The sequence below is a fragment of the Carassius gibelio genome, chromosome A22, assembly GCF_023724105.1.
Source record: "Carassius gibelio isolate Cgi1373 ecotype wild population from Czech Republic chromosome A22, carGib1.2-hapl.c, whole genome shotgun sequence".
NCBI classification, from domain to species: Eukaryota; Metazoa; Chordata; class Actinopteri; order Cypriniformes; family Cyprinidae; genus Carassius; species Carassius gibelio.
In genome coordinates this window covers 12,340,273-12,368,080 of record NC_068392.1, presented here as the reverse complement: position 1 = coordinate 12,368,080, position 27,808 = coordinate 12,340,273, and the positions used below count along the sequence as shown (strand labels likewise).

The window sequence follows — 27,808 nt, the reverse complement described above, 5'->3', positions numbered from 1 at the left end:
GTCTGGTGTAAGAAAGACGTCTTTTTGACAAGCAAGCAAGAGTTTCAGAGACAGACCAAAAAAGGTAGCCTACTTGTGAACTGTGCTCAAAATGAGAGTTCCTGTAAAACTCCTCGGCTTCGGCTTTTGGTTGCTTTCCTTAAATTTTGCTCAATGTAAAGGCAAGTCATTTATTATTGTTATTATTCCATATTATTATTATACTTTTAACAACATATTTTTCATAATGCAAAAGAGGTAGTATCACACATGAACTGAATCATTCTTAAAATAAAAATAATAATAATTAAGCCTAATTCAAATTAAGCCTAAACTATATCTGGCTAATTTATAACTAAATTTGGTTTGTAGTTATTGAAAATGTTATATTTTTAACCATTTAACACATTGTAACACACTGAACTAAACACAAAACTTCTGAAGTATAAAGACTGAAATTGTATTTTCGTAAAATACACTACGATAATATGTATTTCTGTTAAAACTTCGAAAAAATAATTTTGCAGTGTATCGTTAACAAATACTGCATTGTATCAAATGTGCCTCTAATACTTACAGAATATATGGACAACAAAATTTAGTCAGAATTTATTTATTATTATTTTTTTAATGTTTTAAAAAAGTTGTAAATTATTTGCTTCCTGCAAAAGACAAATCTGATCCAGTTTCACAGATGTTTGATGCTTCATGTCTTCTTACCATTAGTTCTATATGATTATGTCTTCTACAGAAATAACCTGTGAGCTGAAGTCAACCACATCTGGAGTAAAAAAGATCAACCCAGATGGAAAGATTATTTTCAGAGCTGGAGAAAGTGTGGAGATCACCTTTACATGCAAAGATGATGGAAAGTGGGACAATGAGCCTGTTTGTGCAGGTAAGATTATAGAGAAACATTTCTGGATTTGGTGATTAATTTATTGCATGTTATTAAAGCATGTGAATCTTGTTTCAGAGGTTACATGTGATAATCCACATGACCAAGAAAACATCTTCATCAATTTGACAACATGCGCTGCAAATACAAAAAAAAAAGAGAAAAAAAAGAACTATTATTCATGCTAAAGTAAATGCTAAACTTTGCTACACAACATTGACATCAACAAAGTCTCTCTTAACTTGGGCCAAAATCAATCACCTAAAACAACCTAGCAACAGATACACTCTGGCACTGTGGCAGTGAGTCTGCATACAGTAGATAAACACAAATCAGATTTTCTTCAGAAACTCTGAAAATAATATAATTCAGAAAGTTATATTATATATATTATATTATATTATATTATATTATATTATATTATATTATATTATATTATATTATATTATATTATATTATATTCCATATTTCACAATACCAATTAATTTTTTCTTTAAAATGTTATTAAAAAAGTTTTACTGAAATTTCATTAAAATATCATTCATTAATAATATGTTCTATGGTTTAGAGCCATTAACAAACAAATAAATAAATAAATAAATAAAATAACATTAATAATTAATAATAACAACCACAACAATGATGAAATATCTTTGCTTTGCCCTCAGACAAATGCGGACCACCACCAGAGATCAGCAATGCAGATACAAAAGAAATTACAAACAAAGAATATAAAACAGAGGAGAGAGTTGAATACAAATGCTTTGATAAATACATAATGAATCTGAGTCCCCCCTTCTCCAAATACTTGACCTGTGTAAAAGGCGAATGGAAAGGGGACATTTATTGTTTCAGTAAGTTTACATATATATATATATATATATATATATATATCAGTGAGGCTTTTCTCACTTAATTTTTATTTGTAAAGTTGATGTAATCTTCTAGTTTACAATGAACATTATGATGATGAATCAATAAATGTATATTTTAACACTGAAAGTAACATGTTTATTTCAGAGCCCTGTATAGTGACAGTGGAGGAAATGGATAAAAGAGGGATAAGGTTGCGGTGGAAGGCAAATGAAAAGATGATCTCACCACATGATGATGGCATCGACTTTCTATGTCAGAGCGGCAAAGCATTTCGATCAACATGTAAAGATGGAGTGATGCTTTTGCCAGAGTGTGGGGAATAAAACATTGATGAAGCATAAGTTGTACTGCTAAGCAAAAACAAAATAAAATAAATATTCCCCAGTTTAAATCATTAAACCATACAAAAAGGATTGAAACGATTAAAGATCATTCTTTCACAATTGTCTCTGATATGTAATTGTCTCACTTTTTCCCCACACCTCTCATGAGTGTGTGTGTGTGTATATATATATATATATATATATATATATATATATATATATATATATATATATATATATATATATATATATATATATATATATCTCGGAACCACTTGCAGTTGCTTCATGAAGTATCTGGTCACAAACAAACAGGCCTGTTCATCACTTCATTACTATCACCCATTTATGAAACATTCTTTATGGTAAAGCACTAAGACATTTTAATCATAACATTATGACTTTTTGTAAGGCTGTCATGGGAGAAACTTTATACAAATACATTTGCTTAAATTAACAATTTACCAGTGATCATTTATTTGGTGAAAAAAAAAGGGTAACACTTTAAAATAATGGTCCGTTGTTAATAAGTAACTACGCAGGAAGTAATAGGTAGTACTACATTAACACTTAACTTAATACTATTAACTAATATAGAAGCAAGATTAACTAAGCAGTAAGTAATAGCTCATTTAGGACATACTGTAGGTAGTTCCTTATTAGGTATTTGATAATTACTAAAGAACAATATCGTCATTGAGAACTACTTTGGAACTATGGCCAACTAATGAAGAATAACCAATTAATTACTAATCACAACAGCTACGTCTATAAAGTGAACAATTAGCTTCTTTATGGAAAAGTATATATATATATATATATATATATATATATATATATATATATATATATATATATATATATATATATATATATATATATATATATATATATAGCCTATCCATATGATATATTTAATGAGCTCCACTAAGTTCAATGTCTCCAGCTCTAATAACTTTAACGTTAGTGATATTATGCTGGGGAGGGCTTCGCTTTAGGAAGTGACAATAAATAATGATGTTCTCTTGTCAAAACATATTTGCATCCTTCATGAAAACATTGACTGCATTTATAGTGTTAAGCATAAAACAACATCTTCCAGATTACAATGTCTGGTAGAATATCACTAGTTCCTCACAGAAATATATGACTGTACAGTATGTGTCAGATAATTTTATTGTAAATTACTTGTGAAATCCATGACTCATTACTCGAGTGTTCAACGTGATCTCATGAGAATACCTGTGTATTTTTACGTTAAATGTGGTTCTATCACACGTATATTTACTTACGTTTTCATGCACATAGAAACGTACAATTTAGACGTATTTATAGCAGTAAAACGTACAAATACGTGTTAGCAGCTAAAAAAACGTAAATATTCTAACGTAAAGTGTATTAATATTAAAATCGTGGCTTTAATGATTTAAATCTATTGTATTTAATTGTCATATCAATACATGTTTTAATCAATTTATTGAAAGCAGTTTACTTGTCTATTTAATAGGAAATAACATTTCTGTGCATGCTGCAAACCATAGATACACACAAAAGCACAGCATACAATTACAAATCACATCCATTTTATTTGTTTGCTGTACTGCATATATTTAGAATCCAGACGTTTGCAAGGAACATATTCAGCCCTTTATCAATGGATCTTCATATTCATTCTCAGCAACAGCGTAGTATTGCGTGAATCGGTGCGCTGCGTATCAAAAATTAGGACGACACATTTGGCTACGCACCGACGCATATGCATCGTTACGCTTCGGCCGCCATTATGCGTCGGTCCGTAGCCAAATGTGTCGTCCTAGTTTTTGATACGCGACGCGCCGATTCACGCAATACTATGCGTTGTCGGTGGGGGCGACATTGCAAGTATTGTACATTAATTCAAGTATATTGTGTTTACAGAAGAAGAAGGTTTGAATACAATGGCGGGCGAAGGGGAAAAATTATGCGAACTTATACGTATTCATCCACATTTATACGATAGTTCATCAGCAACAGAATACACTCCTCTACAGTTGCCATTGTGATCTGAATATCACGCGACCCGACTCTACTAATATCACCCGACTCTACTACCCTCTGTTGCGTGAGCGGTGTATTGCATACAAGCATCAACCGTGACGCTTGCGTTCACTGTTTAGACTATGAAAGGGAGCCCGTCGCTCGCGTTGCTTGCTCGCGTTTCTCGCGTTGACTATGAAACGGCCCTTATGATTCGAATTTGAAAATAGCGCCAGTGTGCCACGTTACGACATGGTTTACGGCACTGATGTCGAACCCCTATTGGTCCTCATCCAATTCGTCACAGATTGCGACATGTCGTGTTTCAGTTTATGACATTTGAGTACTGCACCAGTGCGCCTTCACAGAGAGACGACAGATACATAATTTCATGGATTAATAAATTAAATTCTGCTCTGTACCCTATAAAAACTATTACCTCCATATAGAGGACTGCGACTGGAACTCATTATAATTTGAACTACTTTTGGTACCACTTTTGATATTTTCGCAAAAAAATAAATGAGTAACGTTACGTTTGTTTGTTTGTTATTTGTTTATTTATAACAGTAACGTTATGTAGTTTTAAGAAATTTTGTCTTTAAAATAAAAAATCTTTTACTTTAAAGTGAAATCTTTCACTTTAAAATAATGGTCCAGATCACTAGTAGTTCATGCGGACTGACAAGGTAACGCTTGAGTAATTAGTCAGGTGTTAACATGTTTTTCACTTTAAAATAATGGTCCAGATCACTAGTAGTTTCTGCGGACTGACAAGGTAACTTTAGAAAAGTCTTTTCCTTTAGTTTCAGTTACATCTTTTACCACTAGAGGGTGCATATGTTCAATTTTACTGATACCTATACACTGATACCTTCCCTTTAAGACACTGAGCATATACACCACAAGTGCTGGGTCACGGTGAGCAACCGAACTTTAAAGTTGTGTGCGTTCATGCAGAAAAGTTTATTTTGCATTCTCTAGCGGAAACATGAATGTTAATAAGGTTGATGTTATTGTGTTGATGATACACTAATCTTGTAAGCGTATATTTGCACAATATTCGGTTATTTGTTGATCTGTGTTGGGAAGCTAACATGCTAGTATCACAGACACATGCTGCAATGTGTTGTTGTTATTTTTACATATAAATCTTGATCTGTTAGCTATTTTGAGATCGTTTTGATATGCTGTGCTATCATGGTTGTGAATTTGTCAGTAAATTAAAAACCATTGATAATTGTTTATCTGCATCTGTTCAGAATGGAAGTGTTTAGCATTTTAAGTAAGTTAATCGAAAGACTGTAATATTCTTTATAAATAATTTCCACAATTTCTTTATTTCAGACCACACATACATGCAGATACAGACTCCAATGCCTTTTGCCTGGATTGTATACCTTAATGCTCACCAATGTGGATTGTAAAAACCCAACTCATTAAAGCTTTCTTGGATGTTACTCTCTGAGCCCTTTACTCTCTAACCGGAGTCACCAGTTTTCCAAGGTCTATCAGAACAATCCAGAGGTTCCACCTCTACAAATGGTCCTTTGAGCCGGATGGTGGTAACCTTGAAGACAACATGCAGTCAGAGAATGAGATAAGCAGCCCAGTTGTGCAGCCTCGTACTAAGCGGGAGAGACATCCACCAGCCTACTTAAGTGATTATGATGTTGGGTATGAACCAAGCCACATTCCAGATTCCAGTGTAGATGCAAGCAGTATGACGCCAGTGGCTACCATTCCCACTGCACGATCAGATGAAGAGCCTGTGCCTTGCAGAACACCTTCAGCACCTTCATCTGTGAGTTCACGTCACAGCCAATCCAGAACAAAGTCCAGCAGAAGTGTCAGATCCAGCCGGACCACAGCTTCACAACTGACAGAGATACAGGCAGCTATTGTAGAGGAGAAACTGAAGAGTATGGAGCTTGCAGAGATGCAGAGACAGATGGTGGAGGAGAGCAAAGCTGAAGAGCAGTGCAAGTTTCTGGATCAACAAGCACACCTAGCACTATTTGAGAAAGAAGATTTACTCAGAGAGCAGCAAAGGAGAAGTCGCCACTTAGATGAAGAGGCTCGTGCAGCACATAAAACCAAAGAACTGATCACCAAACAGCTCGAAAGGCAGCGCCGCATTAAGCAGAAGGAGATGGAGCTGGAGGAAGCACGTCTCAATGCATCACTTCTTCAAGAATCAGAGACTGAAAATGCAGCAACGGTTCCACAAACCAGACGTGAACTTGACTCAGGGCAGGTACAGACTGATAAACTTTGTTCACAGAAGGTAGAGGTTGCTCACCACACACCACATCAGTTATCTGATAATACACAGCACTCTACACCTCACATACATCAGAGTGATCCTGTAACTACTAAGTACACAACTTCACATTCTGTTCCTGAGCACATCACATCTCTCTGTACATCCAAATCATTACATGCAGAACCTGTAACTGTTGTTCCTTCTCCTATCTATCCTGTAGCATTGCCAAACGTGTTACCCCAAGTGGTAAAATTGCAGACTGCAGATGTTTACCCTCCTACAACAGTGCAGCCATCCTTGTCTTTTGAGAGACAAACTTATAGTCTAGGTCAGTCAGGTGCCAACCTTACATTTTCAGCTAAATCAAATATGTCTCAAGATTCAGCAGGGACCAGTTATGCCCAACAACCTACCTTTTTAGTCCCAGCAGACACTCAACCTCATCCTCCAACAGGTCAGTTTCAACAGCCTGTTAGGCAACTATAGTTTAGCCCACAGCCATTATTAGCGCCTACTGTCCCGTGTGTACAGCCACATTCACAGCCACAAACCCCGGTAAATATGATGGACATGTTGATTGCCAGCTCATATGGTATACCCAAACCAGCTCTGCCTAAATTTGATCGTGGTAAGGAGTCTGACTTTGCCCTACTCAAAATGGCACTAGATAGTCTCCTTGGTGGCCATGCTCATCTTACAGAGCAGTTCAAATATCAAGTGCTGCTAGACAGATTAAAGCTACAAAGTGCCTACAAATTAGCACAAGCCTACATGCATGACCCCACCCCTTACACTAGGGCATTGCAAGCCCTCCAAAACAAATATGGGCAACCCCGTCAGCTTGTACAGAGTGAACTTGGAGCTATATTGAACTCTCCACCAGTCAGAGTAGGAGATGCTGAAGCATTTGATGACTTTGCGCTCTCAGTACATGGTCTTGTGGGCATGCTTCGTTCTTTGGAGGGTGAGAATGGTTATGAATTGAAATGTGGCTCACACGTAGACAGACGTTTAGCCAAACTGCCTGCCAGTTACCGTGATGGGTTTGTTGAACATTGTCTAAGTCGTGGTATACTTATAACTGGAACAGACAACACATACACTCTTCTGGACCTATCAGCATGGCTTCAGCTAAAATCACAGGCAAAGCGCATCTCCAGCCGAGCTGTTGACATGTTCAAGAGCAGATGAATCCTCACAGGAAAGGGAAGAGAAGTCAGAGTCAGTCATCATTAGTAGTAGTAGTCCAGATAAAACACCCCTTACCTCTCCGTCTCACTGTACCTTCCCACCAAAGCCGAGAGACAAGTTTAAACCTTATTGTCCATACTGTGACACACGAGAGCACTATCTCAGTTTGTGTTCAAAATTCAAGTCACTGACAACTACCCAGATCGCAGAGTGGCTTAAAGGCAAAAGCTGTTACCGCTGTGGACGTAATCACAAACGTGAGGCTTGTACCCTCAAGAAACCCTGTAAAATATGTCAAAAGCAGCATCTTACAGTGCTACATGATGTGAACATAGAAGAACCCAACAAGATCCTTATGGTTAGTGCCTCTCCAAACACCATTTATCTTGACCGTCCTAACCATCCTCAACAGGTCATGTTAAAGGTGGTCAAAGTACTTTTGCATAATGCCAAACACTCACTTGAGGCATATGCTTTGCTGGACGATGGTTCTGAGCAGACTATCCTCCTTTCTACTGCTGTACATTATCTCCAGCTACAGAAAGAACCAGAAACACTTTCTCTAAAAACTGTACGGCATGAGGTTGTTCACCTGAAAGGGGCATCTGTGTCTTTCGAAATTTCCCCAGCTGACAACCCGAAACATAGATACAAGATTAATCATGCATTCACTGCTGATGACCTGGGTCTTTCCGAGCATAGTTACCCAGTGAGAGTACTGGTGAAGAAGTACAGGCACCTACAGGGACTGCCAATCCCAGCAATTGACAAAGTGTGGCCTGTGCTACTAATTGGTTCTGACTTTCCACATTTGCTTATCCCTACTCAGCCTGTTCGAGTTGGCCCTTCGGGGGGACCTGTGGCAATATACACTTCCCTTGGTTGTACACTCCAAGGTCCTGCCAGTGTGATTCATCTTCCTTCGGATGAGCAGCAGTGTTTTTTTACTGCAGTTGGACCCACCAACTTTGATCTTCAAGTGCATGTGGAGAAACTGTGGCAAATTGACACTTTGCCTTATATCAGTGAGATAGCAACTTTCCGATCCAAGTTTGATCAGCAAGCACTTGAATTGCTTGAGAAGCGCACTGTTAGGTTGAATATAAATGGCATGATGAGATATGCTACACCACTCCTCAGACGCAAGGACAGTCCTTGTCTAAAAGCACCTAAATCCGCTTGCCTTTCACTGCTTCGAAGTACAGAGCGAAAAATCGTAAATGACACATGACAAGCCATGACCTATTGTCAAGAGATTCAGAAGCTGGAAACTGCAGGCTATGTAAAGAGATCGGCACCTGAGATTGTAGATTCCTTTGCTGAGACATGGTACCTCCCTCATCACTTAGTCCACCACAATAACAAAGCAAGGCTTGTTTTCAATTGCTCATATCAGTACAATGGACAAGCGCTGAATGATCAACTTATTCCTGGTCCCGTCCTGGGTCCTTCCCTTCTTGTTGTTTTACTCCGGTTTCGTGAGCACATAGTGGCCATCAGTTGAGACATCAAAGCAATGTTCCACCAGATCAGACTTTTGCCAGAGGATCGCTCACTATTACGTTTCCTCTGGAGGGACATGAAGAGGGACGAAGAGCCAAGTGTCTTTGAATGGCAGGTTCTCCCATTTGGGACTACCTGCAGTCCTTGTTGTGCCACATATGCACTACAAAGACATGTGAAAGACAATAGTGAAGGCTATGAAGATGTGCAAAGGTCTGTAGAACAGGCATTCTATGTTGATAACTGTTTGCAGAGTCTTGATTCCCCAGAGAAGGCCAGTAACCTTATCGACAGGATGCGTGAGCATTTGTCTTCTGGTGGGTTTGAAATCCGCCAGTGGGCCAGTAATGTACCTGCTGTAGTACAGCACCTTCCAGTTGAAGCCAGAGCAGCCAGTACGGAATTGTGGCTTTCTGAGCATAGTTTAGACCCACAAGAGCCAGCTTTAGGTCTTCGTTGGAATTGTCTCACTGACCACCTTGGATATCAACATCGTCCTGTTGACTACTCTGAACCCACATTACGAAATGTGTATAAAGTACTGGCCACACAGTATGACCCACTTGGGTATCTTGTACCCTTTACAACCAAAGCAAAAATACTGGTTCAAGATCTCTGGAAGCTCAAGATTGGTTGGGATGACCTCATCCACCCAGAAAGTCTATTAGTACAGTGGCAAGCCTGGGAAGCCGAACTGGCCAACTTGCACACTGTTGAGATACCAAGAGCATACATACCACCATGCGCTGATACAGTGGGCACACGGAAAACCATCCATATTTTCTGTGATGCCTCTGAACGGGCATACGGATCGGTCGCTTACCTTCACACTCTAGATAAGCAAAATCAGATCCATGTAGCATTTGTGATGGCAAGGTCCAGAGTGGCTCCCCGCAAACAGATATCAATGCCCCGTTTGGAGCTTTGTGCAGCTCTCACAGGAGCGCAGCTGGCAAAGTTGCTCAGTAAAGAGCTGTCTATTCCTGCAAGCGATATTATCCTATGGACCGATTCAACGACAGTCTTAAGCTGGCTGAGATCAGAATCCTGTCGCTACAAAGTCTTCGTAGGGACACGCATCGCTGAAATCCAGGACATGACTTTGGAGTCAAATTGGCGATATGTCAACACCACCGATAACCCAGCGGATGACCTGAATAGGGGGAGGACTTTGTTAGAGTTAAGCAAATCTCAGCGCTGGAGTCAAGGTCCATAGTTCCTCCATCAACATCCTAGCTCTTGGCCATCACTGCCTGAATTCGCAGCTCCTGACGACTGTGATGAGCTGAAAAAACTATTATTCTGTGGAAATGCATGTCTCGTCAAGTCTCAGTCTGACATCTCCAATATTAAGAGTTGGAAGGAATTGTTGAAGGCTACTCACCAGTCCCTTCACGGGGCGGCTGCTATCATGACTGCAGCAGATACCATAGCAGCTGAACTACACCTACTAAGACAAGCTCAGAGGGACAGCTTCCCAGAAGAGGTTGCTGCGCTGACTAAAGGTAAATCCATATCGGCCCAGAGTCGTCTTGCTTCACTTTCCGCCGAGTATGATCAGACACTTGGCTTAATTAGAGTCGGGGGACGACTCCACCGAGCTGAGGGCCTAGATCCAGACACAATACATCCCATAATATTAGAGCCTAAACATCAGATTACAATGCTCTTAATCAAAGAATATGACAACCAGCTTCTGCATCCAGGTCCAGAACGAGTCTTAGGTGAGATCAGACGCAAGTACTGGATCCTGCGTGGCAGAGAATCCATCAAGAACACCAGTACAATTGTGAGACTTGTCAAAAATGGAGAGCAAGTCCTGTAATTCCAAAAATGGCAGACTTGCCCCCCGCATGGCTAAGACTGTACAAACCACCATTCTGGTCTACTGGTATAGACTGTTTCGGCCCTTTCACTATTAAGATAGGCAGACGCACAGAGAAGCGCTGGGGTATCATATTCAAATGTATGACAGCAAGTTGCATACATCTTGTTCTTTTGGAGAACATGGACACGGATGCCTTCCTGATGGCATTAAGAAGATTTGTATCACGTCGTGGTAAGCCATATGAGATACTGGCTGATAGAGGCACAAATTTCAGAGGAGGAGCCACTGAACTCCAGGAAGCCTTCACATTGTTACAAGGTCCACTTAAGGAGCATCTAGCCAGCCAGGAAATTGCTTTCCAGTTTAATCCCCCACAGGCTCCACACTTTGGAGGAACCTGGGAGCGACAGATACGGTCAGTGAAAAGTGCTCTTCAGGTAGTCTTGGGCAATCAAACAGTGACTGAAGCACTCTTGCGTACAGTGCTGGTAGAGGTTGAGGGAATTCTCAACTCTAAGCCCCTCGGCTACGTTTCATCAGATGTTGCCGACCCAGACCCTGTTACACCGAATCTGTTACTGATGGGTCGTCGAGATGCCTCACTCCCACAAGCAATCTACTCCTCTAGTGATTTGTTAGGGAAAAGACGATGGCGACACAGCCAAATTCTAGCTGATCACTTCTGGGTAAACTTTATCCGGCATTACTTACCAAGCCTTCAGCCCCGCCAGAAATGGCAAAAGGACACTGCCAATATGAGTACTGGACAGATCGTTATGATAGTTGACCCACAGTCGCCCCGAGCTTTGTGGCCTATTGGCAGAGTGGCAAAACATTTGCAGGAGTAGATAATCGCATACAAACTGCAGAAGTGCAAGTGAAAGGGTGCACTTATCTACGGCCTGTTGCCCGGTTAGTTAAGTTGCCATCGTGGGAGGATGAGGAAGGAAACAGTAATTAACACGGAGACTTTCCTAACTAATTACAAATTAAATACTAAATTTGGGGGCGGCAATGTAGAAAAGTATTTTCCTTTAGTTTCAGTTACATCTTTTACCACTAGAGGGTGCATATGTTCCATTTTACTGATACCTATACACTGATACCTTCCCTTTAAGACACTGAGCATATACACCACAAGTGCTGGGTCACGGTGAGCAACCGAACTTTAAAGTTGTGTGTTAATGCAGAAAAGTAAGTTTATTTTGCATTCTCTAGCGGAAACGTGAATGTTAATAATGTTGATGTTATTGTGTTGATGATACACTAATCTTGTAAGCGTATATTTGCACAATATTCGGTTATTTGTTGATCTGTGTTGGGAAGCTAACATGCTAGTATCACAGACACATGCTGCAATGTGTTGTTGTTATTTTTCAGAGGTGTCAAGTAACGAAGTACAAATACTTCGTTACTGTACTTAAGTAGAAATTTGGGGTATCTATACTTTACTTGAGTAATTATTTTTCAGACGACTTTTTACTTCTACTCCTTACATTTTCAGGCAAGTATCTGTACTTTCTACTCCTTACATTTTAAAAATAGCTTCGTTACTGCTATTTCATTTCGGCTTGTTTTCATTCCGGCTTGTCATCATTCAAAAAAAAAAAAAAAACCTATCCAGATAAATTGCGCCATCCGGATGGAGTGAATTTGATTGTGGTTGGATGAGAAGTATACACATATACCATTCCGACACCCTATTGGCTTGTACGCGATCCATCGCACCTGCACGTGACACAAATCACATCACAGTCCAGCCAGGACATAGACAGTTTTGGGTTCGTTTATCAAAAAATATATTTCTTAAAAGTAGGGTTGGGTATGGAACCGGTATCCGATCGCCTCAGAGTCAGTCCGCTTAAATTTCACATGAAACCAGCGTCAGACCGGTCTCCTCCCGTCTTTCAGCGCGCTCTTCAATCCGCAGAGGCGCAGACCGCGAACGGAGCAGCGCATGCGCACTTAAACAAACAGAGGACACAAGGTATGTGTTTATCGATAGTTTGTTAGAATATCCATATCTGTGCAGTTCTTTGTCATAAATACAGTTTACAAAAGGTCACGAGGTAGCAGTCGGTTTCTCATCTGTAAAGTTTTCGCTCATCACACCACAGCCGTTTCCTCCAGCGAAAATCTAGCCCTTAACACATATGAACGAACGTATACTTTAATTACACTTATTTAAATATACTTAATTTAATCATACGTACTTTATACATGCACTACTGTGCAAAAGTCTTAGACACGTTAGTATTTTCACTTAAAAGAATGGTGTTCGGCCAGTTATTTATATATTTTGCTGTAGTGTGTCAGTATAAAATATCAGTTTACATTTCCAAACATTCATTTTGCTGTTGTCAAACTGCTTGTGCATTCAAAATAGCACTAGATTATTATTAAAATTAATGGCAAACTGATATTTCCTACTAACACACTACAGCAAAAGATATAAATAACTGGCTTAAAACCCCTTTTTGGGGTGAAAATACAATTTTTCCATAAGACTTTTGCACAGTACTGTATTTTAAAAACGACATTGTTTATAAAAAATGACCATACAGTAATTCACAGAACTGATAAAAGACAGTGACAGACAGCACTCATCTTAACTAAATATCAGAGTGATTGACAGAGATACAGTACAAACATTATGTGTGCTTTTGTATTAAATAATGACCCAGATTGTGAAATACATTTATTAGCCTTAGAGTAAGGGAAGCACAACTTGGGAAATGAGAGCATCCAAGCTGAAAAGCTATGGATTTATTTTAAATATTTTGAATGTTCTTTAAAGTTATCCATAGTTTTTTTGTGGTTCTTTTTTTTAAAGTATCGGTTCAGGCACCGTTTAGGAGTTGGTACCGTTTTAAAAGTATCGAAAAGGCACTGGACCCTACTTAAAAGTTATTATTTCTCACTACTGGCTCATTTACCAAATGAGTGCTTTTTTTCGTCCTCCACAAATTAAACTACTGTAGGTAGTTTGGTAGCGAGACGTTTGAATAAATTAGCGTTTTCGATTGACGATGCGATTGACAATGTTGTGATAAGTAGGCTATACCAACTTTGTAACTCGTTACCCCCCGAACACTGGACATAGCAGACGTATGTACCAAATACAAGAAGCTATCAATCAAGAAAGTATCAGGATTATGATTTCTTTTTCAGTTTTAGTTTTTGATTAATCACTTGGATTAATCATTCATTTTGACAGCACTATAATGTTTATTGTAAATAGACAACCATACAAGTGTAATTGTTACTAAGCCTGCACCAATGTTCTTGTCCATTGCCCTCGCAGATTCCTGCAGCTAAGCTTGGATGTACATTTACATTCCATTAAAGGTTATTGATGACAAGCCTCTGAAGTTTAGACTTTTTGCACCATAACAATACTTAATGGCATTCATTATATCTCTAGTCCTTTAATGTATTTGCATTGTACTAAAGTGCGTTCATTTTAAATGGGCATATATGCGGCTGATGAAGACCTGAAGGTCGAAACGTTGCTTGATTAAATTCCTCTGGAGCAGTAGTTTTCAGTGTTCAGACTTAGCTTCTTTATCTGTCTATATCATTCAGTTGTCTTGCACCTGCGTCCTAATTGGATGTTTGGGATGTGCACACCATTTTTGTATTTTCATATATGCGGCTGAAACAGGAAGCCTAGTGCTTCCCAAATTTTTCAACATGAACATTTTAATATAACATTATAGTCATTATGGCCTATGGCCTTTAGAAAAATGTTTTTTTGAGGAGGTGGGGTAGTGTACAATAGGCCCCTGTGGTGCGGCCTAAGCTTTTGTTCTTAATGGCATTTTTTTCCCCTTACATTACTTTTACTTTTATACTTTAAGTATTTTTTTAAACCAGTACTTTTACACTTTTACTTGAGTAAAAAGCTTGAGTTGATACTTCAACTTCTACAAAAGTCTTTTTAAACCCTAGTATCTATACTTCTACTTGAGCAATGAATGCCAGTACTTTTGACACCACTGTTATTTTTACATATAAATCTTGATCTGTTAGCTATTTTGAGATCGTTTTGATATGCTGTGCTATCATGGTTGTGAATTTGTCAGTAAATTTAAGACCATTGATGATTGTTTATCTGCATCTGTTCAGAATGGAAGTGTTTAGCATTTTAAGTAAGTTAATGGAAAGACTGTAATATTCTTTATAACTAATTTCCACAATTTCTTTATTTCAGACCACACATACATGCAGATACAGACTCCAATGCCTTTTGCCTGTATTGTATACCTTAATGCTCACCAATGTGGATTGTAAAAACCCAACTCATTAAAGCTTTCTTGGATGTTACTCTCTGAGCCCTTTACTCTCTAACCGGAGTCACCAGTTTTCCAAGGTCTATCAGAACAATCCAGAGGTTCCACCTCTACAGTAACGCTTGAGTAATTAGTCAGGAGTTAACATGTTTTTCACTTTAAAATAATGGTCCAGATCACTAGTAGTTCCTGCGGACTGACAAGGTAACACTCGAGTAATGAGTCATGGATTTCACAAGTAATTTACAATAAAATTATCTGACACATACTGTACAGCCATATATTTCTGTGAGGAACTAGTGATATTCTACCAGACATTGTAATCTGGAAGATGTTGTTTTGTGCTTAACACTATAAATGCAGTCAATGTTTTCATGAAGGATGCAAATATGTTTTGACAAGAGAACATCATTATTTATTGTCACTTCCTAAAGAGAAGCCCTCCCCAGCATAATATCACTAACGTTAAAGTTATTAGAGTTGGAGACATTGAACTTAATGGAGCTCATAAAATATATCATATGGATAGGCTATATATATATATATATATATATATATATATATATATATATATATATATATTGTCACGGAGACGAACCCCGAAGGACTTACCCGGAGAAATTTGACGGGGATTCTACCAAGTGTAAGGGCTTCCTACTGCAATGCTCGCTATTCGTCGAGCAACAACCCACCCTTTACACTACTGATGCTGGTAAGATCGCCTTTGTCTGCTCACTACTAACGGGAAGAGCTTTGGAATGGATAACGGCTGTATGGCGCGAGGACGGAACAGCGTTCACCACTTTCACTGACTTTCTGGTGCGATTCCGTGAGGTGTTTGATCACCCCAGAGAGGGGAAAGGAGTGGGTGAGCGTCTGCTTGAGTTGTCGCAGGGGAAATTAACAGCAGCGGAATATGCCATGAACTTTCGTACACTGGCTGCTCAAACATCATGGGTGAGTGACACGCTGAAAGTATTGTTTCGCAAGGGGCTTAATCACGAGCTGCAAACCGAACTCGCTTGCCGTGATGAGGGGAGAACCTTGAATGATTTCATTTCGCTAACTATCACCATTGACAACCTACAACGCTCTCGCCGTGTCAGTGCTCAGCGCCTATTCCCCGTTACGACAACACGATCCGCAGAAACTACTGAACCCATGCAGATCAACTCCTATCATCTGACAGCTGAGGAACGCTATCGCCGCATATCTAACCGACTCTGTCTCTACTGTGGCGCTCCTGGGCATTAACGAATTACTTGCCCATCACGTCGCTCTTCTTGTACTTCTAAATCGGTGAGTTCCTCTTTAAATTCAGTCAGTCCCCTAAACTGTGTCTCAGTCCCTCTTGTACTCAAGACTAACAACGATCGTGTGGCTACCACTGCTCTACTTGACTCAGGAGCAGCTGGGAATTTTATCTCTGAAGAATTTGCCAAAAAGAAGAACATTTCTCTAATTTCATGTACAACTACTTTGTCTGTAGCCACAATAGATGGACGCCCTTTGGGGTCTGGACTGATTACACACCTCTCTCAAGAACTGCTAATGTTCACCGGTCTGCTACATCAAGAAACCATACAATTCTACGTGCTCCCTGTATCTAACACTCCTGTTATTTTGGGCTTGCACTGGCTCAGACTGCATGACCCTCAGGTATCGTGGAAAGAGGGACAAATTCTCAGATGAAGCACCCAGTGTCATAAATCATGCCTTCCGACCATCTCTCCCATGCCTGTGCAAGTCGTCACGTTGGACTCGGAGTCCACCAGCATTCCCTGTCTACCCAAGGAGTATCACGATCTCGCCATCGCCTTCAGCAAGGTACAAACTAACACATTACCACCACACCGCAGTCATGATTGTGCCATTGATCTAATTCCAGGTTCCTCACCACCCCGGGGTCGAGTATTTCCATTATCTTTACCCGAGTCAGAGGTTATGGCCAAGTACATCGAGGAGGAGCTGGAGAAGGGGTTCATACGTCCGTCCACTTCTCCTGCTTCAGCGGGCTTCTTCTTTGTCCGTAAGAAAGATGGAGGTTTGCGCCCTTGCATCGATTATCGTGGACTCAACGAGATAACGGTAAAGTTTCGCTATCCACTTCCACTGGTGCCCTCTGCATTAGAACAGCTACGAACTGCACAATACTACACCAAATTGGATTTGCGCTGCGCATACAACCTCATCCGCATTAGGGAGGGGGACGAGTGGAAAACAGCTTTCTCAACCACCAATGGGCACTACGAATACCGGGTTATGCCGTTCGGACTGGTCAATAGTCCTTCGGTTTTTCAATCATTTGTCAATGATATCTTCAGAGACATGTTAAACAGGACTGCTATAGTATACATTGACGATATCTTGATCTATTCAGATACCCTGGAGGAACATATCCAACATGTGAGGGCCGTGCTGCAGCGACTCATTGAGCACCAACTCTATGCCAAGGAGGAGAAGTGTGAATTCCATACCACCTCTACCACCTTCCTGGGGTACGTCATCAGTCCAGAGGGGGTCGCCATGGATGAGAGCAAAGTCAACGCCGTTCTCAAATGGTCCGAACCCAAAACACTGAAGGAACTTCAATGTTTTCTGGGGTTTGCTCATTTCTACCGTCATCAGAAACTTATCAGCCCTTTCACGTCAATGGTCAAAAAGGGAACCCATCGGCTACACTGGTCAGAGGCTGCTCTCCAAGCATTCCAAGAACTAAAAGGACGGTTTGTGACTGCACCCATACTCCACCATCCTGACCCATCTCTTCCGTTTCTTGTCGAAGTGGACGCCTCCAACACTGGTATCGGGGCTATTCTTTCTCAACGCCAGAATTCTACCGCCAAACTCCACCGCCAAACTCCACCCATGTGCCTTTTACTCCCGCAAACTCAATGCTGCTGAACGTAACTACGACGTAGGGGACCGTGAACTCCTCGCCATGAAGGCGGCCTTTGAGGAGTGGAGACAATGGCTGGAAGGGGCCAACTTTCCTTTCACTGTACTAAACGATCATAAGAACCTTGAGTATTTCCGCTCAGCCAAGCGCCTCAATCCACGGCAGGCAAGATGGTCATTGTTTTTCTCCCGATTCGACTTTTCAGTTACCTACCGTCCGGGCTCCAAGAACACAAAGGCAGATGCGCTATCCCGTATTCACGAAGAGGAACAGATCTCATCCAAACCTGAATCCATACTCCCTTTCAAGTTAACCATCGCACCTGTACAATGGGACATCATGACGCTTATCCAGCAACACAACTCGCAACAGGCACCACCAACAACTTGCCCTCCTGATAAGGTTTATGTACCACCCACTCTATGCGATCAAATACTCAACCACACGCACTGTCTGCCCGCATCCGGCCATCCAGGTATCACGGCTACCATTCATCTGCTTCAGAACCAGTTCTGGTGGGAATCATTACCCAAAGACACCACTGCCTTCATCCAACAATGCCAAACCTGTAATGCGCACAAGACTCCACGCCAATTGCCAGCCGGATTACTCCAACCACTCCCTATCCCACAACGATCTTGGTCCCACATTGCAATAGACTTCATCACTGATCTACCTGTCTCTCAAGGTAACACTGTCGTTCTTACTGTTATTGATCGATTCTCCAAAGCCTGCCGCCTTATTCCCCTGCCCAAACTGCCTACTGCCCTGCAAACTGCCGAACTACTCTGTAACTGGGTTTTCCGTCTCTACGGATAGGGGTCCTCAGTTCACATCTCATCTCTGGAAAGCCTTCTTCCAAGCCCTCGATGTAAACGTGAGCCTGACCTCCGGTTACCACCCTCAATCCAACGGTCAGGTCGAAAGACTCAATCAGGAACTCACCCGGTTCTTGAGATCATACTGTAGTTCCAACCAAGAGGATTGGTCCCGGTACCTCCTTTGGGCTGAGTACGCACAGAACTCCCTGGTCAAGCCAGCTACTGGTATCACTCCCTTCAAATGCATCCTAGGCTATCAGCCTCCCATGTTTCCCTGGTCCGGGGAACCCACCGACGTACCCGCTGTCACGGACTGGTTGCAACGCAGTGAGGAGACTTGGAACCAAGCTCATGTACATCTTCAACGAGCTATCCGCCATCAAAAGGAACATGCTGACCACCGTCAGCGTCCTGGGCCTGTATACCAACCAGGACAATGGGTGTGGCTCTCTACCCGAGATCTTCGTCTTCGACTACCCTGCAAGAAGTTGAGTCCAAGGTACGTGGGTCCATTCAAAATTACTCATCAGATCACTCCTGTTTCATTCCGTCTTACATTACCTGACACCTATCGCATTTCTCCCACGTTTCATGTATCTCTGCTCAAGCCCGCTGTTGCCCCTGGAGAGGAGGGAGAGGGGAGGTCCCGTGAGCAGAGTCCCCAGCCCGTCCAGATTGAGACTGAGGAAACTTACCAGGTGCGAGAACTTCTTAACTCCAGACGTCGTGGACGCATCCTGCAGTATCTGGTCGACTACGAGGGGTACGGTCCGGAGGAACAATCCTGGGTCAATGCTGACGACATACTAGACCCCAACCTCATCACTGAGTTTCATCGATTACATCCGGAGAGACCGGCCCCTCGACCACGCGGCAGACCCCGACGTCGTCTACCATCTCGCGCCAGGAGTCGCTCGCAGGGAGGGGGCTCTGTCACGGAGACGAACCCCATGATTCCCTCTACTGGCCAGCAGAGGGCCCCATCTCCGGAATATTGACACTCACGCACTCTCTCACAACTACACTTCCCATCTACCCCGTGCATTGGACTCTGATCACCACTCAGGTGCAGCTCATGAGTACTGCTATTTAAGCTGCACAACCACTTCAGTCTAACGCGAAGTCTTGTTTTGCTCCGGCTGACATTTCCAAGCGTTATTTCCCGTGTTTTGATTTCCCGTTTACCAGTTCTGTTTGTTTGCCATTTCTTGAACCTTTGCCGCTTGCCTCTTGACCTTGGATTGTTTATTGGACTCTGAACATTGCCTGTGATCCCGATCTATTGCCTGTGTTTGACGACGATTCTGATTATCTCTACTGTTGTGTTTGCTGGTCCTGACCCCTGCCTGTACGACCACGAGTTGTTTATTAAAGCTTGCAAAATGGATTCCCCGTCTGGTAATGACTCATTACATATATATATATATATATATATATATATATATATATATATATATATATATATATATATATATATATATATATACACACGTTTCCATAAAGAAGCTAATTGTTCACTTTATAGACGTAGCTGTTGTGATTAGTAATTAATTGGTTATTCTTCATTAGTTGGTCATAGTTCCAAAGTAGTTCTCAATGACGATATTTTTCATTAGTAATTATCAAATACCTAATAAGGAACTACCTATGTCCTAAATGAGCTATTACTTACTGCTTAGTTAATCTTGCTTCTATATTAGTTAATAGTATTAAGTTAAGTGTTAATGTAGTACTATCTATTACTTCCTGCGTAGTTACCTATTAACAACGGACCATTATTTTAAAGTGTTACCAAAAAAGGGTATCAGCAACTGACCTTCAAGTGGCTTTCTACAGCATGACAAGTAATAGTCACAATTAAATAATGTTTTATTCATTTTTATAAATATTGTAGCACTGAACATATACTTTAATTTCAGCCTTCAACCCTGTTACTGAACTTATGAAACAGTGATCAAATTAATATATTTAGGTTTATCAAACCTTTGACCCAAAGCTAACGTAGCACCAGAAGCTTAACCCTATGCTAAATGTAAAACCTTTTTATTCATTCTGGAATTTTTTTTTTTTTTTTTTTATGAATAGAAAATAAAACTGCTCATATAATGTTTACTTCTACACTTAGGATAAATGTCAAATTCAACCTTTTGAATGAGCCAAAACTCAGCAAACACAGCTATTTGCATACAAAGTAAAAGACCTTTGAGTTTAACATATCAATGTTTATCAATCGCCCACAGTGTAAGATCCAGTAAATGACTGCTTATTTATTTAGTGTACGATGAGGAGGATCATCTAGGTCATATGAGGACAACAACATTTTTTTTTCATTACGTATCAATGTCTTTATCTATCTCAGCTTTTTCCACTGCAATATTGCAATCGCAGTTACAGATATATTTTGCAATGTGTTATTGCAAGCTTGTATATTCTGAAACATCTCTCATCTCACTCATTTCTGTAGTTTTTTTCTTTTTTAAAATGCTTGGTGGGACAGATTCATTCATCAAATACAGTTCTTCTTGAAATATAAAGTACTCTTACCAGAGGAAAACATACATTTAAAAAGTATCATGCGTAATCTGTACAGCACAGCAATTAAAACATCAAATATTTTGCAACTTACATTTTGCTTCTTGTTTAACTGTATGTTACTCTGAAGTCGATTAATGCGTATATGCGTTTTGAGGCATAATCTCCTGATAACCCCGAAAATAACTTAAATTGCACTTTCAGTTTTGAATCGTAAAGATAAGAGCAATACATCAATCGAATCTGTAAAGGGTCTTTTATTTTTATTTTATTTTTTTTGTATACAGACATAATAACAACAAAACTTTGTGCACTTATAAAATAAAGATAACAAACAAGGTGTGCTGTCTGCAGCCTTTGTCTGCGCTGATCTTCATTTACAAACACATCATTAAAATGAACTGCTACTCAGTGAATACTCAACGAAGAGACATGAGAGAGATATCTATAGAAAGCCTCACATGTCTACTTGTAAACTAAACAAGTGCTGCCGAAAACAAATATTCTGTGATAAAGTAATCCTATGAAAACAAAGCGAAGTCCGTTTTTCACGTCTCCCTTCATTATCTTTTAATGTGTCCATGCCCCTGTGCTGAACGCTTCAGATTCTAATGTTTCACTGAAGCGCGCGGCTTGAATACGCCCACAGAACAGAAGACAACGCAGCGAGTGTTTTACGGTAATCAGGGACAGGAGACTGTAATAACAGGAGAACACGGTTTATTTGGGCACAAGCAGAGGAGCAGATAGTGAATGTGAGGTAGGGTGACCACCCGTCCCGCGTAGCACGTGCGCGCACAGCTTGCCCAAAAAGAGTTGATCGCTCTATATCCTCGAGCCCCAGGCAGCCAAACTAACATTACTTGACAGTTCAGCACTCTACTGCGAGAGCGGGAGTGAGCGAGTTTGAATGAGAGATGAAGTTTACATCTTTATTATTTCTGTTTTAACATTTTTCCTACATTATTTATATTAAAATATGTTATGTAGGCAATAACTCAGTTTAATATTTGACTAATTTACTGGGGTGGCATCGTTGTTAACTTACAAAAATGATGATAATTTGGTGGATAATTCACATTTCTTCCTTAATAACAGGTAGTGTATTTCGATGTAAAATTAACAGTCGCCTGAGGACGCTCTACAGCATCTTATCTGAGCTCAAAACGCTGCCTGAGCAAGTGTCAAGATACTAAAAATAATAAATACATAAATATGAACGTGTTTATGTGTGTTTATTTTTGTTCTCAGTACATTATTTTAATAGCATTTAATTATGAACATAAAAGCATTACAAAAAAAATATTATATAACATCGATGAAACCACAAAGCTGACGCGGAGGTATGTATAACTGCAATATAAAGTAATTTTGAGTATTATTGCTATTAGTATTATTTTCTAAAATTAGGTACATGTAATATAAAGTACACATGGAAATGTTTTTGCAACAGCTCCAAGTCTCACGCGCAGCGTAGGCTATACGTCACTGTCCGAATCCGTTCACTTATTTATTTGTTAATTTCTTCCTTATGTAGTGAACTCAACTGCCATACACTATATAGGGATTAGAGAATGAGTGAATTCCCTTCCCTTGAGCTGTGATGTTAGACTTTTTTTTTAACTGTTCCTGTGGTGTCGAGCAACTACAATACATTTTAATCCTATAATTTTATATAATAAATTTATTTAAAGTGAATAAATTGTAATGAAACTTAAATAAAATAGCTAAAGTAAATCGTAAGTGGAAGTGCATCTGTCAATTCTGTCATGAGCATACATCAGCAATCACACATTTAGGGGAATAGGGCATTATTAATATACCATGTAAGGTGGTATGTGCTAGAAATGGGTAAACCACTATCAGTGAGTCTGCCCATGGGGTGGGGGCACTGCCGCGCAAGGCAGTGTCCCACATTGTCCCTCAGAAACATACCCTTTGTCCCCCCCTGGGCTTATTAGCAGGTGGTCACCCTAATGTGAGGATATGGTGCTGGAGGCTGGTGAGTTGAAGGGATCCGGAGGTAGAGAACACAAGACGCTGGAGGTAGAAGACACACACACACACACGATGGAGACAGGAGGACGCTGGAGATTGTTGGAGAGAGGTAAGCAGAGTTATGGTTAGTCCTTAGAGTAAGCAGGTAGTTATTGACCTAGTTGCGAACGAGACCGTGAGACGGTGACTGAGTGCGTGTGCGTGGTATTTATGGGAGTGGCTTGATTGCAGGTGGATGAGGAGTAGGTGTGTGTGATTAGTATTCTGGTGAGGGTGAGCGCTGTGATGGGTTGGTGTTGGAGCCTGGCGTGTCTGTTACAGCGAGACTGTTCTTCAAGGTTTTTTTATTTTTATTTTACTGTTTGCTTCATGATGAGAGGAATAAGACATAAGAGGATTTGAGATTTGGATTTCCTCAGAAAAAAGAATGAAGTCCTCTTTTAAGCAGAGATCATAAACATGAGTAAGTCTCTTTTTATTTATTTATATACTTGTACTAGTTTTCACATAACGTGTAAACATTTTACTAGTTAGAATTTTTCCAAATACTTTTTTCCAAACTATAATTCCTGACTCAATGTATAATCAAGTGAAATATTATGAAGTTTCAATAACAATATATAATACTCTACCATTCAAAAGCTTGAAGTAAATTATATAAATGTAACAAATAGATAACTGTAACAAATGTAACACAATGCTGTTATTTCAATTTATTCCCCCTAAAAAACCTGAAAAAATATTCTCAGCTCTTTTCAACATTAATAATAATAGAAAACAAGATTGTTAAAAGGATTTCTTAAGGATTGTGTGACTGGAGTAATGATGCTGAAAATTCAGTTTCAAAGTCAACTTTGTTTGTTCCTAATAAACTGTTTAACTGCACTCCCAAGTGGATATTAAATTATGTTGTGGGATAATTAAATATATTCTAAAAAAACTACAAACATAAAATTATATAGATTTATTTTGTCCTCACATTCTTTCTTGTAACCCTTCCCTCTCAGTGACAGCTGACTGAAAGGCTCATTATGCAGCTCATTGTGCAGGCTTTTGTCTGCTCAGGTGTAAATCACAATGAAATTCATGATAGTTGATGCCTACTCACATTTGGCTTTTACCAACAAAAAGTGTCTTTGAAAATTTAAATCAATATATTGTTTTCTGTGAGTGAGTAAACAAGATGATTTTCATATAATTTAGAAAAAAAATTCTAGGCTACAAGCTCCAGTTCTCAAAAATCACAGGAACCAATGTTCTGTATGTGTTTTATGATTTAACATTTTTACTTTTTCACTAACCATGCATAAAATATTTTTTTTTTTCTAGAAAACAATATCATTTACGTACATACATGCTGCTCACATATTATTATAGCCCAGTTTGTGCTGATTGCCGTGAGACTAGACTTTAGCCATTTAGATGTATAAGAAACTGAAAAAAGCACAAATGTCAGGGCATGACAAAACTCCAGGCCCCTAAAATACCCTTAGAATTCAGAGGGTTAAATGTGACTTTAGAAGTTTGACCTCTCAAACCTGTCTTCTGGTTTGTCAAATGTGAATTGCAGTAAATATTGTTGTACACAGAAGCGTCTTTTTGTTGATCCACAAGCAAGCAAGAGTTTCAGAGACAAAGACCAAAAAGTTCTTAAGTGAACTCAAAACGATTTCTATAAAAATCTTTAGCTTCATATTTCAGTTGTTTTCATTAGGTTCTCAACGAATTCAAGACAATTCATTATTTGTGATGTCATTTTTCTTTTCACTTTGATTTAATTGACTTCAATTTAAATGTTATACATATTGTAATGCACTTCTTAAAATGTAGAAATACCTCAAAATACACGTATACTGTATAAACACCTGTGTGTTCAGTTGACAAATGTAAACATTGGACACATCTTTTGTTTTAATCAAAATATAATTGTGCATGTTTATGGAGTGGTCTGATGTAAAAGCATCCACCTTTTGAGTTTAGTAAATGATTACATTTTTGATCCCCCATCATAAATCAGAAAACAAAAGCATGTGTGAGATGACATTTCATAGAGATGACATAAAAATATGAATTTTAAAATAATAGTAACCCCCTTCAAATGATTCTTGATACTGTGGGTTTTTACGCAGATGATCCACGACTTTTAAGTTTTGTGATGGTTGTTCACAAGTCCTTTGTTTGTCCTGAGAATTTAAACTTCCAACTGTTCTTCAGGTCCCTGCCTTGCCTTGCCTCAGTTTTCCAGCATCTTTTGCATATTTATACTCTTTCCAGCAATGACTGTATGATTTTAAGATCCATCTTTTCACAACGTGGACAAAGGAGGGATTCATAGACAACTATTAAAAAAGATTCAAACATCCACTGATGCTCAAGAAGAAAACATAATAATTTAAGAGCTGGGGAGTATAAACCTTAAAATGGATCATCAAATCATAGTGACCACAGAGGGTAAATTATCATCTAACATGGCAAAAAAGAACTATTGTTCATGTTTAAGTAAATGCTAAACTTTGCTACACAACATTGACTAACAAAGTCTCTCTTAACTTGGGCCAACAAGCAATCACCCAAAACAACCTAGCAACAGATGTTGAAATATCTTTGCCTTCTGAGAAATGCGGACCACTACCAAAGATCAGAAATGCAGATACAAAAGAAATGACAAACGAAGAATATAATACAGAGGAGAGAGTTGAATACAAATGTTTTGATAAATACATAATGAATCTGCAATCCCACTTCTCCAAATGCCCGACCTGTATAAAAGGCAAATGGAAAGGGGAAATGTATGGTTTCAGTAAGTTTGCACACTACACTCCATAGTGAGGCTTTTCTTACTTTTTTTTTCGCAATTTTTATTTGTAAAGTTGATGTAATCTTCTAGTTTACATTGAACATTGTGATGATGTATAAATAAATGTATATTTTAACACTGAAAGTAACATGTTTATTTCAGAGCCATGTATAGTGACAGTGGAGGAAATGGATAAAAGAGGGATAAGGTTGCGGTGGAAGGCAAATGAAAAGATGATCATACCAGATAATGATGTCATCGACTTTGTATGTCAGATCGGCAAAAAAATGAAAGCCCAAAACCTCCCAAGACCAACATGTTATGATGGAGTGATTCTTTTGCCTGAGTGTGAGGAATAAAACATTGATAAAGCATCAGTTGTACTACTTAGCAAAAACAAACAAATAAATAAAAATTCCTCGCGTACACTTTCTGACTTCAGACTTTCTCTCTGTCAAGCGACCTGTGATTTTTTCAGTTCATCTCAATGGATGCACAGCGTACCTGTGTTTGACATACCGTAAACTCTACTGTAAAGGCACACCACTCACCGTCGCTTTGGTGAAAGCAAAGAGATCGAGAGAGTCTTACAGTACATACATGCAGAATTAACAAGCTACATGTAAAAGATATAATTTTGTTATATTTTCCTATGTTCCTATGACTTTTTTTCTAGCTTTTAAGAACTGTCGCGTTTTCTGGTAGTTGGCAGAGCTAATGCGCAAACAATAATCTCATTGACTGGTGCTGAGCTATAAACGTCCCTGTTTTCATTTCAGCAAATCAGTTCGAGCGAATGCACACAACCTGATTAATATTCATAAATCCAGTAGCTCGCTAATCCTTAGTGCGTTTTATAATGTGCTTATTAGTAGAATTCATATTATTATTGTTATTATTTTCATCATCTTATAAGTATAATTGTTAGTTTAAATTGCCAAGGTGTCCATAGAGGGTTGCATACAGGTTTGTTATTTACATGTCTGCAGTGCACTTATGTAGTTTGATTCAGTATTTCACATTGATTGCTCTTATACCCCAACATTTTGCCACCTTTTATTTCATATTATTATTATTATTATTATTATTATTATTATTATTATTATTATTATTATTATTATTATTTTTTGTGAAGGGACCAATGAAAATTTAGATTGGTCAAATTTGACACATTGCCCACCTGGCCAGTAGAAACAATCCTTAGCATTAAGCCCTGCTCTGTCTAATTTAATACATGGAGAATGATAGATCTAACAAGCCAAAACAAATCGAGTGCAGTGTTAGTCCAGTCAGGCCACGGAGGCATAGGCTGTGAAAAGCTGATGCGGTCAGCTGTCAAATCGCTCCAATCACTACCACTCTCCTATTAGACATGGGACATATATATGTGGCACCACTGCTCAGTAAGTATGCTCAACGGCTCATAAGGCTCATACTGCTCACGAGAGCTATCGCTTGCTCAGGAACTATCAGACGGCAAATCTATCTCCATAAGAAGCGTTAGTAGTAGTAGGAGGAGCCCTTTATTGTCACTAGTCACAAGTACCAGCGAAATTAGCCATCAACCTGTTCATACATACACAACATAC

The 27,808-nt window shown here is 39.4% G+C and overlaps 1 protein-coding gene across 2 annotated transcripts; it reads left to right on the top strand.

Annotated features, from left to right (window-relative positions):
• LOC127943233 (complement factor H-related protein 4-like) lies at positions 1–26,632 on the top strand. Of its 2 annotated transcripts, none has more exons than XM_052539546.1 (4): positions 1–161; positions 731–877; positions 1,546–1,731; positions 26,382–26,632. In XM_052539546.1, exons 1-4 carry the CDS (start codon positions 92–94, stop codon positions 26,576–26,578), a joined length of 600 nt encoding a protein of 199 aa, XP_052395506.1. In that variant the 5' UTR covers positions 1–91; the 3' UTR covers positions 26,579–26,632. The 2 variants fall into 2 exon arrangements, with proteins under 2 accessions (XP_052395506.1, XP_052395507.1); XM_052539547.1 differs by lacking the exon at positions 26,382–26,632 and adding an exon at positions 1,898–2,188 and having other exon boundaries at positions 11–161.
• Positions 26,633–27,808: the final 1,176 nt, after the last annotated feature.

Bases quoted from the DNA above. Each gene is read 5' to 3' on its own strand.
- LOC127943233 (XM_052539546.1), top strand. From the start codon at position 92: ATGAGAGTTCCTGTAAAACTCCTCGGCTTCGGCTTTTGGTTGCTTTCC. The intron at 878-1,545 runs GTAAGATTATAG...CTTTGCCCTCAG, and splicing joins CAATGAGCCTGTTTGTGCAG to ACAAATGCGGACCACCACCA. The intron at 1,732-26,381 runs GTAAGTTTACAT...TGTTTATTTCAG, and splicing joins AGGGGACATTTATTGTTTCA to AGCCATGTATAGTGACAGTG.